The following is a 19124-nucleotide window of genomic DNA, read 5'->3' as shown; positions in this document are numbered from 1 at the left end:
GTCAGAATTTGAAACTTGCTCTTTGTTTTTTTTATTTGGTTTTAACAACAATTTGTTAAATCAAGTGAGTAAACTTATTTGATTTTTAATAAAGGAAGTTATAACATCTTAGCTAAAATGCTCCTCTTTGTTGAAAAGTATTTGTTTACCAAGTAAAATCAGGTTTGCTGGTTTCCTAATTTATCAATAACAACTGAATATTCAATGTGGTGTCCTGATTTTTTCTTTTTTCTCCAGGTGACAAGATGTTAGGAAACAATAATGTGTCAGAATTCCTGTATGTTTTGTTCAAAATAGTAAGATTTTATAAAATGAAACTTTTAACCCAGAGATGTGTGTGTATCCCAGTGCAAAATAAATAAACTCAGCTATCAAATATGTGGCTTTAGCTCGCCCACTTTCATTCAGCTTTTCTCCTGACGTGAAATTGCAGGTAACCTGATAAACATTTACAAACTTAATGAAGATAAAAAGAGGATTGCTTGTAACTTTATTGGCTACGCTGCTTGTGAATTTGCTTGACATTGTGCATGAATGAACGGCTTAGCTCTCTCTTTTTTGTGCTTTGAGTCGTTTTTTCCTGCCTGCAGATGTAAAAGAACAGGTCTTCACCAGTGACCCATTTAATAAGGTGAGTCAGCAGAAGCAGAATAAAACATCAACTGGGGGAAGACATCTGGATGGAACTAGTCAGATAAAGGCGCATTGTAACGCATTGATACGTGTATTATTTGGTCGTGTAGTTATTTTTATGTAATTTTTACTTCCTCCCCTCCATCTGTGTTTAACCCACCCTCTGTGTCTGTGTCAGCCTTTCTCAAGGTTACTTTAGTTCAATGGGCGTGTTTTTCTGAACCACGTGACTCTGATGCAAAGTTACTCCGTGTCACAGCATGCTGAGCTGCAGGGATGGCGTGATGTGGCCGCGCATCCCCTTCAAACAAATCAATCAAATTAACAAAAATAAATCAACACTCAGATACAAAAAGTTGTATTCCTTAACATTTTCCAGATAAATAAAATAAAATAAAATAATTTTCCAGGATGAACCAGGGGTAACCAGTATCGGATGACTTTTAAATTTGTGGTTGATCATTAATTGACATAGAGAACAAACTTCATTAGATGCTCAACCTGACCTACAAGCCGTTTAATGTCATCAGGAGAGTCTGCCATTGCGCAGCGTCCAACTAGGTGAAGGTGGACGGCGCTGGAGGAGGGATGCTGCCCGCTTCTTCTTCCTCCTCAGCTACACGTGTTGTAGTTTATTTTAAAGCAGATTCTGCACGCTGAGACCCCCTCCTGCCCGGAACGACCCCTTCCCTTCAATTGCCGGTCTCAGATATTCCCCCCCACCCCCTTTCCAACCCACGCAACCCCCTCCCCCTCTCCCCACCGTCCCTCCTTAATCTCCTAGATTGTCGGCGACTTGCTGCAGTCGATGCTGCAGTTGTGAGCCGCTCCCGACCCGCACCGGGACACCTGACTCCATGAGAGAGACATGCTCGCATTCGTCCTGGTCTCTGGGTCACTGTGGATTATATTAGGTGAGTTCCATCTCTGCTGGCCGTTTTTTAACATTCATTCTTGTTCTCCTTTAGCCGATAGCCGCTGCACCTGCTTCTGTGTCTCGCAGGGGCAGAGCTTCATTGTGTGCCATTCACTGCCGGTGTTCCGGCTTTTTGCTTCACAGATGTAGAGATCCCTCTGTTTTTAACCGGAGTTGATTTGATTTGTGTAAACCTTGACACGTTTTGGCTGCTGGCGCGTTGCCTGCGCTGTAATAACGCCATTATGTATTTTTTAATGATGCTCAGGAAACACGTGTAGCCTCCAAAAACAGCATCGCTGCAAACATTAAAGTAACAAAATCTAAAAATATGCTTTATAATCCGAGAAATAAAGCTTCGGTCAGATTGGCTACCTTTGATCAGGTATCGGTGCATGTTGGACCTGATGCCATGCGCCGTAAAACAAAACGCGGACATCCTTTCATTTAACCAGACAAAACAACGTAACCCTCCAGATATTAAATTATGGCTCTTATTATGAGCGAAATGGGATAAACGCGTGCTTTTATGGCCTGCCAGCTGCTATAAGGTCGTGTGACATTGTGTGTGGAAACCGGACACACGTCATTTTCAAACCTCCCCACCATCTCCAGGTCATATCTCTTGTCTTTTGGGTTGATTTGCCGCAGTGAGCCTCATCCGAAATGAGGAAGCGTTCAGAACGAGCGCCGCGCTGTTTCCTCTATTTACAGTCAGTGCGCCGTTTCACACATATGCAGGCGGTGAAAGTCAGCATTTTGTCTGAGATGTCCTCCGCCATGCATGCTCCGATGATGGAGGGAGGGAGGATGAGGAGGATGAGGAAGGATGACGCGCTGCAGAAGAGCGCCGCTGATTGGCGGGAGCTGTCCAGGAGCGAGGTGGTGCTGAATCCTGCGGCCTACCGGCAAAAACATGGCGAGAGCGGGGTGCTCCTACCTATACCCCAACCCCCACCCCGATCAGAGGCACACAGGCTTTTACAAGGTGCTATGAAGATAAGCTGCGGGAAATCTCTAATAACCCTGATGAGATTTGTTTTCTCCATCATTACACTTTAAGGTTGCTTTATTTCAGTGTAAAGAGTTGAATCAGAGGCTATCTACTTTTAATGCTAATTCCTCCTAATCAGGAATGATTTTAGAGATGCGCCAATCAGGGAGGTCACCAGGGTTCAAAGAGGCACTATCCTCAAGGTCACAGAGGAAACTGCAGTGCACATAATGAAGAATATTGTATTGAATGTATTCCCAAACATGTTTTAGACATTTGTGCTCACCTGATTTAAATCATCAGCTCATTTGCTGTAGTTAAACATTAAAGGAAGAACATTCAGTTTCCAGCTGAATGGAAACTTTAAAATAAAGGGGAAATGACCCAGATAATTATAATAATTTTATACCATTTATTTAGATGAGCAGTCCTGCTTCTTCATCTAAACTGAAGGAAAAGATCTCCAGAATTATTATTAATATTACTATAACTACATGTGGAGCTCAAAGCTTTGTGTTTAATGTAAATATTTAATTATTTTTCTGAAACAGAGCTCTACTACTTTAACATTTAGTGCTTAGTTTGTCCAAACCAACTAATGGTGAATAATCCACATCCTTTCACTGCATTTATATTTGCAAGATTAGTTGCACAGTAATTTTCTTGTTAGCTGTAGAGGAGCTGAACCTGCTTTCAGATCTGTGTCTGCATTGGTGCATGAAATTTTGGTAAAATGCTTCCTGCAAATGAGCTGGTGACAGTGAAATTTAACAAACTTTTCTACTGTTCATGAAAGAGGTTACCTCTTGTGCTGTGGGAGAGAATCCTCCCAAAATAACTAACTGGATTATGAGTGTATTATTTCACTGCAAAAACATGTTTTAGCTGTTTTTAGTTGCCTTTTCTAAGTTATGACTGGTGGCATAACCAACTGTAGCGGTCTGTGTCTTATCCAGATTGTAAATATTTCTACTTTGTGTCAAAATTTTCCATGAAGCTGCCAACATTTTCAAACCTTATATACTCCATGGCAGGTGGATTTTAAAGGCTAAATGAACAAAACCATTAATAAAAAGACGTTCTTTATTATTGTTCATGTTTCTCTTGCTGCTGAAGCTCCATGTTACTCCTGAGTTTCACCAAAAAAAAATGTCCTACGAAACTTAAGTTACTCTGAATGATAATACAAGCCAACCTGCACAGCTGTCCAATAAAAACAAACTTTCATTGCAAACTTCACTCCTATATTTATTATTTTTAGCCCACATTTTGATTTAAAATAGTTTTTTTTATTTTCTGGAATGTTTTTGAATTAGAAGTAGTTTTATTATTTTATAAGAGAGGCCTAGCATAAGTCCAGAAATTAGTTGTATATAGAAACTGTGTGATTAGGGTGATGGCTTGGAGGCATCACCTTGGGTCAGAGTGTGAGTGGAAACAGAATAAAAGCTGGTCAGCAATAATTAAAAGGGTTTGATTGTTTTAATCACACTAAAAGTATTTCTACTGAATATTGTGATTGGTGTAAATTAATTTTGACATACCATTTTAAAAAAATAAAATGTAATTTACAGTTTTGAACTGATTCCTTTCAGACTAGCAAATGTAGCTTGAGATGATTCCCTTTTGGTCTGATTGCACTGGCTGGAGGCGTTCCTCAGGGAGAGGTTCTTGACATCTTTTACCTGCCTTCTCATCCAGACACCCTGCTGCTCCTCACTTTAAATAATTCAATGTAATCTTCATCTAGTGTAGCCCTGCGCAGCATGTAATCCAAGTCTTTTCCTTCCTCAATATTTCATTGAAGTAGTAAAGGTAGCTTCACCACACCCATTAGGCAGGAAGCTAGTATATCAGAAACTTTATGGCTCCTTTTGGGTGATTGCTTAAACAGCTTTCCTGGTGCAAAATATCTAGTTCACTTCTGCAATGGGTGAGAACTGCCGAGCAAATTTCTTTACATGTACATCTAAAGGAATTGTAAAATCCCTTGTAATCAATTTTTTGCAGCAGCTTGGTCAGACAGGATGCTGGGATATGGCAGCGCTCCGTCTGAGAGCCTTACTGCTGGTTCAGCATTCAGGCCGACTCTTTCCTGTGTGGGACGATGGACACCAGCTCAGCCTAAAGTGCTAAAGCTGAAGACATAAAAATACTAGATTTAGATTTGATCTATTTATTTCTCATAAAGTAGATAATGGATATTAATCAACATTAATATGTCACATAAATATGGCAGGTTTAGCTAAAAAGGCTAATTTTTCACTAGCAAGTTGATGGAAGAGATTAAATATAAAACAAGTCACAAGCCTAAGAAAAAAAATGTAAAAACTATTCATTAAAACATTTATTTGCAATTTACTATAACAAAACAAGTGTTTTTTCCCCCACTGAGATTTAATTGTTCATCAGAATGACATAAAAATTAGAGATGCATTCAGATTACATGGGAACTTTCAGATTTAAGATTTTAAAGTTGTCATTTGTTCTGATTTGGCAGTCAAATGAAAAAGAGAACCACCTCCCACTGATGTGAGTCTCTGCCCTTTGTCTGAATGTCCGGCTGCGGTTTGGACAGGAGCGTTTTATTTGCATGCTAGTTCTTTGTCAGTATGTGCAACCTAACATATGGCTGAGTATCATTTTCATGTAGTGAGGGAGAAGGTGAGCCTGTATTCAGTGTCAGAGATGGAGAGAGTGGTGAGAGAAAGGAGGCAGGAGGAGGGAGGGGTGTGGCAAGAGTGTGCAGCGTCTGTCAAGCTCAGAGTGGTGTGATACGGAAGCCAGCGAGGGCCAAGCTGATCCGAAGCGCTCCTTCGCTTGCTTGCCTCAGCTTAATCTAGCTGGTGCAGATTCGCAGGTAATCACCAGTCTGCAGAGCATGAAGTGATGTCCGCCTGTTTCCCTTTGAGACATCACACACATTTATGCACTTACACACACACACACACACACACACACACACACACACACACACACACACACACACACACACCTACCAGGCACTCATTACACCTCAGCGGCTCCTGGACACCCCTGTAAGTCCTGCTGCTTAGACCACAGCCTTTTTAAAGCTTCTAGAAATCTTATTTGCTTGTCATCTTTTATACTTTGACTTGTTTTCATTATTCAGAAATCCCTGCTGCTGCTGCTGCTTAATTTTCTGTTTGTTGTGTCATTGTTTTATTATTTCACTGCACATGAGATGATGACAGTCACCAGCTGTGCTGCATCAATGAAGCAGAAGGATATGTGTGTGTTAGTGTGTGTATCTGGATGCTAGTGACTGACCTTCATAGAGATTGACAGGAACAAGTTGAGATCAGTGTTGCAGCAAAAGTAAATGGTGACAGAGCAGGGACTGAGTGTTAAAAAGGAAAAACACTGAGACAACATTGAGGCAAAGTAAAACCGTATATCAAAGATGAATTGCATTTTAAAGGAGAAAGCTGAGACACTTCTTTTAAGATGAATAATGTATAAATCGAGAACAGCAGTGAGGTTACTACTGGTCATCTGCCTTTGTGCTAATAGGCTGTAATCTCCCCACACTGGACTGTAATCATTGGTGGTGGATGTTGGATGAGGCGATGGGGCGGGACTAAAGGACGAGAAGTCGACTTCCCTTCCCTCTAAGCCTGATTCGCCGTAAGAAGTGTGTCTGACCTGTTCACCAGCGCTGAACCATTGTGAAACTTCTGATGTAGTTAGGGTGCTAAAATTGTTTTGCTAAGTCAAGTTTGATTCTGATTTTTGGCAGCTGTATTTTCCACTGTTTAAATCCACTGCTGTAGCCACATGTATGTATGGAAAGGTCAAATGTTTATTTTTGTTTACTCAGCTGTTCATCCACAGCATGTGTGCTAAACATTTGTGTTTAAAGTCTGCATCTGTTCGGTTTTTCAGCCAAACTTCCTCCTAACTGGAAATGTTGATATCTACCTCCTGACATCTACTCAATATCAATCATAATTTATTAAATAAATCTGGCGTCTTGCTATGTCGACAGTACATTTATCATTAAATTTTAAAGTTGGCCAACCACAACCACATTTTCCACTGTTGTCGTTCATTTAAATTGAACCCCATGTTTTTCCTAGCTGGCTGCATGTTTCAAGGATGTTTATGTCCTGATTCTGGTTTGTTTGGTGCTAAAGACCAGATTTTATTCAGTCGTGATAACTTCCTGCATCATTTTCTATATTTAAACATTTGGTATTGAGCAAGACAGAGTAATGCAAGAAGACTACTGTTACTTCACTTTGCTTACTTTTTCCCATTTTGAGAAATTTAAATCCCATCTGTAGCAAAAAGGTGTATTTCTCTGCTTATCTCGACATTTGTCTATGCATCAGTATGGGTGTAATATGTCCACACAATGTCTGAGTGGATGGGATGTAGAAGTTTGACTATGATGCAAAAATTGCATCATAAAAATTGCCTCATAAGCAAAGACATTATTCTTTGCAGTTCTGCTGCGTTTTGCAGTCTAAGTTATTTCCGTCTATAAATCAACACTGACCAGCTTCCTTATCTCTGTGGAAGAAAGGAATTTACACAGCATGACACTGCCACCACCATTATTTTATAAGGAAGGTCTGTTCAGAGGGATGTGCAGTGTCCATTTCTTACATTGTATTCTCATCTGACCAAAACACCTTCCTCCTTATGTTTGATGTGTGGAAAACTGCTGAACTTCTTATGGCTTTTCTACTTCTACTTCTATAAAACCCAGATTTATGGGGAGTAAAGTTAATAATCTCAAAAGCCTGAGCTTTAATTTGTTGCATCTCCTCTTGATTTTTTTAAAAACTGCAAATCATATACAAAATTTTTCATCTTCTTAATTTTTTGTGTCTTTTTAGGAGCAGAATATTTATTTTGACAAGTTTATTAAGTAGGTGCACATAAGACTGCATTAAAGCCTCTGAATGCTTTGGTCCGTATTATTAATAAATTAAATTAAAAGTAAAATTCTGGATGAATACTTTGTGTTGCACCTAATGTTTTCCATTATAAATAAAACGTCACCTCAACATCCTTTTTAAATCTGCATCAAATGCATGAACTGTGATCAAGGGCCAACCAGAATCATTCAGAGGGCTGTAAATGGCCCCTGGACCTCACTTTGGGCACTTTAGGACTAAAGCATGTCCAACTGCATTACAATAAGTGAACATATTTCCCCTCCTGTTAAATTTGATTGAGTACAACTTCAGTCAGACTTCTCTGTTTGCATTTTTTTAAAAGTCCTATCTTAATAAAAACATTGCTGTTTTATTATATGAAGAATATCCCATCACTTTTCAGTTCTCCCAGGTTAATTTAATATCAGTGTTTGTGAAGAGTGTTTGTTCTAAGCTAATTTCCGGTGAACAGCAGTGACAGCTTGCCACGACATGTCTCACTGACTCTCAGTAGCCAAAGTCACCGGAGAAAGCAGCTTTTCAGCCACACAAGAATATGAGTGCAGGAGGGAAGGGGCTATAAATAAATGGCACTATTCAGGTTATAGTTTGCTTAATTTATGAGTGGAGCGCCTCGCCACAGTTCCAGAGATGTGATCCCACTGGCTCTCAGCAAACTTTAAAGTTTTCATATGAGGACACAATGAAAGCAAAGCCAGGTCTTAGGAATATAGTATTTAACTTTTTTATTTTTAAAGCAAGGTCTTAAAGTTCTCCTCCTTATGGAGGTCATTGATTTCACTGATGGGGATTCTGCAGGCCTGCTGTTACTTTGTCCCTCCAGCTGAAGCAACAGTCCTTGCAGAGGGCAGCAGGGACAGGTTTCAAGCCCTGCGTGTGGATGTATTTATTTGGATGTGTGTGTGTCACTGGGGTGCCTTATTGAGGTTACTGTGGGACAAAAATGGCTTTCAGATATTTCAAGAAACTACTTTGTTTATTCAAATTAATTATCTCCTGATTAAAGGCATTCTGTACATTTGGATGGCACATCAATTTTTATCTTGTCTCTTCGTGTTTTTCTGTTTCAGAGATTGAGATGTTGTAATTGTTTCCTTTTATGATTTGTATTTCTGCTGTATCTTCTGGTGGGTTTTAACCTCTGATCCTTGCAGGATTTAGTTTCCTCATGAGATCTTCAGCTGTCCTTGGTCATTTCTGAGTCCCAGCTGAATGTGTTTAATTTTATTCCCTAAATTCTTGCATTTGTTGTATCATCACTTTGTTTAGTCAAAGGTTTTTTTTTGTTTATATTACCTTCATTTGAGTTCTTTTTGAGTTTGTTACCTGCATCTGGGTTGTCATTATATTCAACAAGTATGTGTTATTATAAGGGACTTTGGCAAAGACTTTGGTTATGTCATAACAGATGTAGTCTCAACCAATTAACTATCAAAGCGCCGCAGAGGCGATGTCTTCCGGGCGCCATTGTTATGGCAGATGTCGTAAAGCACATGGTTGCTATGGTGAGACAGTCGCTCGATGGCGTCGACGGAAGTGGAGGGAAAGCTTAGACCGGGAATCCACCTTGAACAACAATGCAGAGGATTTTAAAAATACTCGGTAAGCTTCTGTTCCTTGGTGTTTAATTAGTTTTCGTTGCCGTATTTTTCTGTTCTTTTTTTATTGTTTTTCTGTTCATCAGCTGCTATGATTTATTCTTTGCTGATGATTAGTCACGAACGTTGCTCTGGTTAGCATAATGCTAAAACTACTCTGGATAAATGTTAATATTTACTTTTGAAGTTGTTTATTAATGAGTTTCTGCTGCTGTTAGGTTGATATCATAATGATTGTTGTGTCAAATGGACAAGGAGGAACTGTAGTCCTGTTTGCTGACTCAGATCCACGAACATTTATATCTGGAAAATGTTTCATCAGTTTGTCGGATAAATCCAGGGATTATGCTTGTAGTTTCAGTAGAACCTGGAATCTTTGGGGGTTAAGATTTTGTAGCCGTGATTATTTCATCGGTGTGTTTTAGGTATATCTGCAAAGGTTTTTATCGTCAGGCTGTGCATCCACACAGATTCAACATTTTGAGAGACCAGAAACATTTTTGAAACGGGATTCAGAATGGATAATTCTCAGAATATCGATTCCACATGGCTTTACAAGCCTCACCTTTACTTTATTTTATTTTATTTTTTAAACGGTGATGTAAGCTCCATCTCTCTATCCGCATTCTCCTAATGAGAACAAACATGGCGCCATTCTTAAGTTTAAGAATTATTTAAATATTTTTTCTTCTTGCCTCAGTGCAGTTTGCATGCATGTCCAGTCAACAGTAGAGTTTATAAAACAATGGAGGGAAAGCAGAAATAATGAGGGCCAGTTAGAGGTCTGGATTGGCTGTGTGTCTCCTGCTGTTGTCAGGCTAATTCCAGGTAGGAATATGGGGAGCACTGGCATGTCTGTTCTGGATTATTTGCAGATTTATATCCACACTGTCGGCTCTGCATCAGGTTTTGTGACTTGTTTAGACAGGTAAAGGTATCGGGTGTCCAAAGAATGATCAGCAGATGTACATTTATTTGTGATGTACAAATAAATCTAGAGATTGGTGCCAGTCAGTCAGATTTTCCATTTTAAAAAGTGGATGTCTGATGTCTTGTGGATAAGTCCTTTTCACTGTGTCCAGTTTGAGATGAAGTATTTGTAAGCGTCTGTATTTGTGTACAGGGATGCTTTTGTAACCACCCGTACTCTATTTTTTTCCGGCTATCTGCACAGTGGTGTCAGTGGGTTATAGTCTGTCTATATTTAGAGCAGGTCCATTTCTCTTCATCAGCTTCTCTCTTCAGACACGCCACTCCACTGTCCAATCCTTGTTTAACGCAAATAAGTAATCTACATCTTGCAAGCTTTGTAATGCAGATTTAGCCAGTTATTTGGTAAGATAAGCTAAAACATTTTCACTCTCAAATTTAAAAGTGTTTGCCAATTGGGATGACTATTCCCATTAAAAAAAATGCAGAAATTAATAAATAATAGGGATGGGGAAAATTAATAAATAAAATAAAAATGTGACAGTAAATAAAAAAACATTCATTAGAAACAACAGATAATGTAATAAATAGGAAACTAAATAATGGTACTGTTAAAGGATATTAATTTATTTTCCACTGGATAATCAAATAAGTTGGAAACATTCTTATTCTTCATTTTTTGGACACAGTATTTGGCATATTATTTGACATTTCTTTCTTTCTATATTTATGGTCAATTTTGACAAGATCTGTCCTCAATATTGATTCTTCATTTTGCTGTGCTAATCACGGTTAATTCCGAGAGCGGAGAATTTAATTTTCCAAAAAAAAACACTAAAATAACAATAAAACTAAAATAACAATAAAACAATAAATGCGTACTTTAGAATGGAATAAGAGTTATTCCATTAGTTGTTATTTTAGAAGTATTCCGTTGATGAAGTGTGAGAATCTAGCTACATCTTTTTTAAAAAATTACATTTATCACCTAAAACTATAACTTTATGAATTTATTTCATTTTATAGTACATGATATTTAGTTTCAGAAGGGTATAGAAACAAAATTTTAAAGGACTAGCTCATGTTTTTTTATGCATATCTTCACACTTTGTAGCTAACTCACTGTACTCAAGCTACTGGCTCAATTTTGCTTTGCAGCATAGTTGATATTTTATTCAAGGGATTGAACTTTAAACAATATTTAGAAATTGTAGATCTACAGGCTGTAATACAATGTCCTCATCTCAAATGTTTTAGTTCACTCTGTATTCCAAACTCTTGAAACTGTGCCAGATTTTGGCTTCTTGTGACATTTTGTGGAACGCATTCCAGCTGTAAGCACCGGGACGCTTTGTATATTCGTTAGAACAGAACATTATTTAACCAGAATAAACTCTGGCACATAGCTTCTTCTCTATCTTTACACATGTCAGCAAACTTTTGTGAAATTTACGTACTTAAGATGGGAACACAAGTTGGGGAAAAAAAAAATCCCTGACTCTTAAGGAGCTCTTAATCCCTATTATTCTTACAATAACTGCATACATAGAAAAAGTAACGACAAATATAGAAGGGATTTCTTTCCAGCAGTGCTGTTATGGTAAACATGCGTCTGGTCTTTATGGATCTGTTGTCAGACATATTAGAGGGTTGTTGTGGTTTTCCAGGCACTCGTGTTTTCTGTTACAACACAGACTCAACTGAATTAAACGGATGAATGCCCAGTGTGTGTTAGGTAAATTAAATTTGAGAAATCTACAGCTTAACACCTGAAGAGAAAACATGATGAGTTATTGCTACAACATACAACATAATGTTAGTCTGGTACCGCGATCTGTGTATTTGGTAGCATAGAAGAAAGCTTGCTATTTTATTGTTTTAAAAATATGTTTTTCTCTGATTTATGGCACTGTTATCAGTAGCATTTCTGTAAAGAAGACATTTCAGATGGTGATAAATCATAGCAGTGATGTTTCTAAATATTTATAACGATCATCATGCAATAGTCGGCAGAATTTTGTACAAATTTAGCAAGCTATCAAAATATGTATTTAGACTTTGCAGCTGTTTGGTAAAAAGGATCTCAAACTTTTAAAATGCCATCAAAATTATTATTATTATTTTTACTACTAGGCCTGTCGCAATAAGCAGTAAATCAATTAATTGCATGATAAATTAAAACATGCTCAATAATTTCCATTTGCATGATTTATTGTTTTTCTCTTTTCTCTCTTTCTACCAAAAATTGGATAAAAAAAATCTTCAGTCTAGTGACTGAAGACTTTGGTCTCAACTAAACCTTTTTTAAAGGATAATTTTGTTGTCAGACACTTCTTAATTCATTTGATTTGTTGTTTCTGTTTTGTCTGTTTATTTGGATATTTAAAATGTCTTCCAGTTCCAGTGTTAAATGTTCATTAGAATTTAAAGTTTATTGATATTTGATAATAATCACATTACCATTGTATTACTTGAAAATGGTTTCAAACAACAATATTATCGTTTATCACAATAACTTTTTGGACTATTTATTGTCCTGCAAAATGTGTTGTTATGATTCAGCTTCCCTTATATGTAGTAGTTGTAAAAAATAAAAGTAGCCTTTTGCCAAATATGTGAAAGAGGAAGCCAGCCAACGCTTGCGTAGCTTTGGATATTTTTGTTATTTATCTGTAAAGTTTGAAGATAAGTGATTCGGTGTGGCTTTCTGTATGTTGGAATGAAATAGGAAGTGACACTGATTGGCTGTACTATTTTCTCAGCAATGCATGTGTGATCGATCAGGTGATATTATCTCTGACTCATTTCAAGGGGATGGAAGGAAACTGTTTAGTCATTGTTGGAAACTGACTCCCCCTTGGCTAAATTATTCATTTTGCAATGTGTGTGTGTTTCTCTGTACACATGTATGTGGCAGAAACTGAACAATAAGAATGGTAGGTGTAGATATTACTGTAGTACTCATGAGTTGTTTTATGCAGTCAAATTAGAAATCTGTGGGAAGACCCCTTATTTAAGCATTTGCAACCATGATCTGTTGGCACAAAAGTCTGATTTTAGTGAATCAATTTAAGACAATGTCTAAAAATGTGTTTGAAACCGTGTGTGTGTTTAACTCAAACTGGTATGGAATAAGGTTGGGTGATTGGACGAATTTATTGACCATCAATCAATAGGCTGAGCCCTTCACCAATTGTTTTTAAAGAACATTTTCTTTATTTAAAAAAAAAAAAAAATCTTACACAAATGACTTTTAGAAGGTCCCCACGACTCAGACTTCCTGTCTGAGTCGTGACGCTTTTATTTTGAAGGGACAATTTCCTGTTTAACTGTTAGAGCGAAAGCAACTTCGCGAAAAGATGTAACGGAGCTTATAAAATGTATTTTATTAGCCGCCTTAATAGAGGCACAAGTAGCTTATAAAATGTATTTTATTAGCCGCCTTAATAGAGGCACAAGTTATGTTTCTGATGTAATAAGCACACGTTTTTAACATTGTGCGACTTAAACTGTGCTTTTTATTATTAGTTATTTTAAGTTGCAAACAAACTTTTAAGATTACTTTAAGTTGAGGATTTATTACCTAAAAATTCATCAGTAAATTACCATCCTTCATTGAATCCCCTCAAAACAATAAAACTTAAAACAACAGTAGTACTCAGAAACACAGTCAAGTAGCGCCTACATAGATGATTACGAAATTGATAATAGGCTACCATCGTAATGTTAAAATAATAATAAAACTTAAATGCCAAAATAATCGGCGGTTTGTTAATGCAGGCTGGTTAAAAAAGACCAAAAGAGAGTTAAGAAAACGGAATCATTGATAAACACATTGGCTCCAGGACTAGCTTAGCCTGGCTGGAACAGGCTAGCTGTACAGAATAAATCGTCATGGCAACTGCTTTTGTGAAATCTAGTCGAGACTTAATTCATCCCGAATATCTGAAAAATCCAGTCTTAATTCCGTTTTCTGGACTTGGGTCAATAATTTTACCAGGTGGTTCCGAAAATGAGCTCCGAAGGTGTGCTTATGGCCGGTAGGTATATTTTCCTGCCATTTGTGACGCCATTGGGAAACGTTTTTCCTGTATTTCTCTTTGAGAGATATTTACAACCAAGGTGCGCCGTCGCCATCTGGGGCTGTCCTTTTCGTTACCGTATTCCTGCTGGTGAAAAGCCTTTTTCTCAAGCTTTTTTGTCGGAGCTTGATGATGGAGTTACGTCTGGTGATTGCGGGGCGTAATCAACCAGAAGGTGAACATTTAAGTTTGTCATGATTGTCGTTTGCTGAAAATCGGTTGGGAGAATGTTAAATATCGCCCAAACATAGTAAGGAACTACCACTTCCTGGTCAACATTAAGTTTCAGTGCTTTGAAATTGATTTTTTTGTGTGTCTTCTAAATTTTTACCGATAACAAGAAAGGGGCACTGGGGGGGAAATAGTACTTAATTGATTTGAGTTTTTGGAAAATTGCTGCAGCTGAAATTATGTCTAGGTTTTGTATTTTCTACTAATTTTACAATTAATTTTATTATTATTATTTATGAAATTAATTAGTTAATTTGTTTCTGTTTGATCATCTACCCATGATGTTTTGGTTGTTGTAAACATGCGCTCCAAATAAACTTTGACTTTACTTAACTTAGTTATAACTTATAAATAACTTGTAATTTAACATATTTATAAGTTCTGAAGTAAAATATTGGTTACAAAGGAATTTCTTAAAGCTATGAGAATAACAAATTCTTATTTTGACTAGTACTGACAGCTCCCAAACATCAGGCTGTCAAAATTTATTGAACACTTTACTTTTTCTACTGTTGCCACATTTGTGTATATAAATTAGATGTAAAGTGCCTTAAGATGACATTTACTGTCAATTTATGCAACATCATAAACTGTATTAATTAGAAAATTATTTTTAAACTTTTAGATTTGAACCTAACATTAAAAAAACACTTTAAATAATTTTTTATTCTACAGATAGTTCAAAAGAATAAACTTATGCATTTTTTTGTAGTCTTTATGTCGAGACGAACATTCAAAGAAACATATATTTGGCATTCAGGAGTAGGAACAATTTGCCACTTTTTTCACATGATTTATTTTGTGCTTATGCCAGCAGTCCACTGTCAGGTGTCAGTGGTTTTGTGTTTTAATCCCTTGTCTAGTTCTACTTCTTCTTTTTTCATGGCTCCAAAGAAATATACATTCATGTGTAGAAGCCTCATGTTTGGTTTTCCTGCTGCACATGCAAAAAAAATGATCAAAATGATGCAATCTAAGCTCCAAAAGCAGTTCAGTTTGTATTACAAACAATGTTTAAAATCTCTGATTCCTTTGCAGAATTGAGTTCCACCCTAATGGAGAAGATGCAGGTCCAGGAAATGATGAGTGGCCTGAGGATACCAGAGATGGACGAGCTGGGCCAGTTCTTTCACTCCCTGCCGACCTCCACCTTGGTGGGCATTGGCGCCCTGACAGCTGTGTTGGCGTACTGGTTTGCCACCAGGCCTCGACCCATCAAACCTCCCTGTAGTCTCCATCACCAGTCCGAGGAAGTGCCGGTGAGAGATCCCACAAATGTGGAATATAAATTAAACGGATAGAAAAGATCCGGAACATTATTAAGGAAATGGGCTTGGAATGAAACATACAAGTAATTTTTAAACTAGAGGTGTCAATGTTAACTCGTTAATGAATGTGATTAATCAGAAATTTGAGGGGGTTAATATTACATATTAACACAGAGGGTTAGCTAGTTCACAGCAGCTCGCTATGGAACGTTTTATGTCAGTTGCTTGTCTGGATAAGGACAAGCGACTGTCGTCTCATCGCACAAATTCCCTAAGAAGTGAATGGAGAGAAACATTCCTAGATTAAGGTTTAAAACAAAATGACTTCCATTAAAACTTCCTGGATATAAAACCCCATAATTTCTGGTATTTTAACTGTTTGAAGTGCGACAGAAGGCTAGCATAGAGAACCATTCTTCCAAGAATCAGAACTGTGTGCACATTTATATTTCAAGCTTACAAAGTTAGGCTTAGTGATTAACCTCAGCGTCACACTGCGTTTAATATGATTCATTTTTTTAATTGGTTAACATTTCCTAGTTTTTCTACTTCTGCCTTTTATTACAAAAATGTTTCACTGTTATCATGCTGCAAACTAGTAGTGCAATTACCTTTCTCTGTAAACCCACATACCTGGGCTGTCTTGTTTTATGTCATGAACTCCGGTTGAAATAATTCCACCCACTCTTGGTTCACCAAAGCCAACATCTGTTCTTACACCGACACACCACAGACCTCTTACTGACAGAATTTCATCCTGATGGCAAAAACTGTCAACCTCACCTGTGGCTTCGAAGTGTTTTTCTTGTTCCTTTTGTTAAGGTGTTTGAAGCAACAACAAGCCACAGAGTAACAGGCCGACAGGGCAGGGCAAAGCTACGTTTCAGATGTTGAGTTTAAGGACGGTTGGAAGTTTCATAACCTCCCATCCTCTGCAGTCTTATCAATCTGAATGAGTCATTTAAGCATAAGATTTTTTTCTCTATTTGTTCCTCATGAGAATGATGTCTCAAAACGAATAAAGATGTGTCAGCAGTACGACTCTGGGTGTCACACACATCTCTGATAATATCAGGGGCTTTTTAAAGACGAAGACATCAATAAACTTAAAGAGGATCTAAGTTTAGTTTTATGTGTTTTTCTGCTTCTCTTCTTTCTGTCAGCATGAAGATGGAGGTCGAAGATCCATGATGGGCGACCCGACCAGGTTGCTCACTCATTACCATGACGACGCCAGGACCATGTATGAGGTCTTTCAGAGAGGCCTGCATATATCTGGTGGGTGTTATGCAACTCAAAGGGTACAGAAATGAATTCTGGGTACTCTCGTTATCCACATGGAAACCCTTCATCTTATTCAATGATGTAAACAGCAGAGCATTTATGTTTCTGTCTTTTTTAATGCCTTCAAGCGAATTAAGCTGATGTCAACAGATTAGCCATTAAACAAGTGATTTTTATCATTAATTTCCAATGTCACCAGATCTTTATCAGTGTGAGTCAGAAATTTTAATAGTGAAAATCAACATTACGTCTCTGCAGGCGCAAAAAGAAAACACCAAAAATAATGTTTTATCTTCTGAAACAGATGCTGAGATTTACTGGAAATGTTTTCTTTCTGGTCTAAATAAAAATAACAAAAACAGGCGATGCAGAGAAAAGCAAAATATTAGTTTGCTACATTTTATTTATTTACATTATTTTTATATAGCTCAGCAATTCCAGCACCTGGAAACGTGCAGCTTGAACATCTAAAGGTGGATGTCAGGGACTGCACATACAAGTTTAAAAAACATTTTAAAGTCATTTACAAAAAGGTTTAAATAATAAGTTGGTCCCCAAAACAGAAGTCAACACAACAAACTTTAACTCATGTTATAACACAAAAAACTCGAACACAAGCTGACCTGGCATGAGGAAAACTTATGGCCTGATCAGGTTGATACAGAAGGATTAATACCAACTAACAAAAACTTAACTGATAAATACGGGTCAGAATGGTGGTAATAAGAAACTTATAAACACGGGTCAGAGCCATCTGCCTAAAGCAGAAATAAAACTAAACAATAATAAAAGGCAAATTCCCAATCAGAGCGGTTTGAGCCAGCTGGGGGTTTAAAGAGAACTGCTGCAGCTGAGGCACAATCTATAGATTGTTATCAAATTTCCAAGTATAGCAGATTGATAAATAAAGTTAGCTAAATATGTGCACTCCAAAGTGGCAACTAAAAAGTCAGGCTAATAAACAATGACAAAGGTTAGGGTGAAAATGCAAACTAAAGTTTCTCGTGATCAACTATCTGTTTAGGAATTAAAAATAATCAGTAAATAAAAAATAATAATTACTGTTTGGCCACTTGGCTGCTGTTACAGTGGAATAAAAAATATTTAATTTAATTTGTGTTTATTCCTCAGGCGATGGACCCTGCCTGGGCTCTCGACTCCCAAACCAGCCCTACAAATGGATGTCCTACAAAGAGGTGAACATTTCTGCAGCTGCCTTCAGTAGATCATTTTTATTCATGGTATTAAATGATTTAAAATATGTTCAGACTGTCTGATGGGCTATGAAATGGGCTATCAAGTAGTTGTGACAGTCATTTGTAGCTTAAAGAGGGGGAATTACCTGGTGTGTCTTTCAGGATTCTTAAATTGAGGCCAAACATATTTTAGGTGTGACTAAGCCGAGTCAGTTACTAATGACTTAGTAACCAGATTAGTACCTGGTTTTACTGCTTTCACTCCATGAATGTTGCTGTAAAGCCTCAGTGATGCTAGTGGTGAAAGGAGAGTTCAGTTCTTGGCTTGGCTTCAGCTGCTGCAGACTTCACCTCCATAAAATATTTTAGTTTTGTTAAAAACATATATTACGTCTGCAGCCGCCTGGCTCCAGTCGGAGTAAGCAGAACCTGCCAACACACATTCTTCCTTCCATTTTTGTGCTGAAATAATACAAAACAAAAGGTTTGAAAAGGTGCCATGAAGTTTCCTCCACATTTATTGACAACCCAATAATTAGACTTTTAAAAGCCTTAAAATACTCTCTGCATTTCAGAAACTTTTTCACTTTGCTCCACTGGGTTTTCTTGTTGCCGTTTTATGACCAGATTAACACACATCTAGCTGACCTGACTGGGATGTTGTTCTGTCTTCCTGATTTTGAAGATTTGTGGAGAAAAATGGGTCTCAATGTGTACCATATTTTTATTTTTACTTCAGTGCAAAGCAAATTTTATAGAAATTGTTAAACGTGCTTCAAATACTGAAATTTGTTGTTCTTGGGACAGGACATTTTCTCAAATAAAAGATATATATATATATATATATATATATATATATATATATATATATATATATATGTATATATATATATATATACATTTCTGGACATCTCAGTCCAGAAATGTGCAGTTCTAGGCACAGCCAAGATACTGCGCAGATCCCTCAAGCTCCCAGGCCTCTGGTAGAGGACCCGAGCTCAGAGGATGAAAGAGACCACCCATGGAGGGTGAGAAGGGAATTTTTTATTTTTTTTTTTATTTTT

The 19124-nt window shown here is 37.4% G+C and overlaps 1 protein-coding gene across 3 annotated transcripts in view; it reads left to right on the top strand.

Moving 5' to 3' along the window:
• The first annotated feature begins 1222 nt into the window (after positions 1 to 1222).
• The window catches only part of acsl6 (acyl-CoA synthetase long chain family member 6), a 42662-nt gene continuing 24760 nt past the window's right edge, over positions 1223 to 19124 (top strand). The window contains exons 1-4 of one of the 3 annotated variants that reach the window (XM_015037487.1): positions 1223 to 1547; positions 15351 to 15571; positions 16744 to 16858; positions 17996 to 18060. In XM_015037487.1, the coding sequence (XP_014892973.1) occupies positions 1502 to 1547; positions 15351 to 15571; positions 16744 to 16858; positions 17996 to 18060 (447 nt within the window). In that variant the 5' untranslated portion in view covers positions 1223 to 1501. Of the gene's footprint in view, positions 1548 to 8971; positions 9074 to 13925; positions 14040 to 15350; positions 15572 to 16743; positions 16859 to 17995; positions 18061 to 19124 lie in introns of those variants that run through there. The other 2 variants (XM_015037489.1, XM_015037488.1) reach the window with 2 other exon arrangements.

Source organism: Poecilia latipinna, unplaced genomic scaffold (assembly GCF_001443285.1).
Source record: "Poecilia latipinna isolate Pla-1442-1.1 unplaced genomic scaffold, P_latipinna-1.0 Scaffold407, whole genome shotgun sequence".
Lineage (NCBI taxonomy): Eukaryota > Metazoa > Chordata > Actinopteri > Cyprinodontiformes > Poeciliidae > Poecilia > Poecilia latipinna.
Note: the sequence above shows the minus strand (reverse complement) of the source record. Positions and strands in the feature narration are given on the sequence as shown.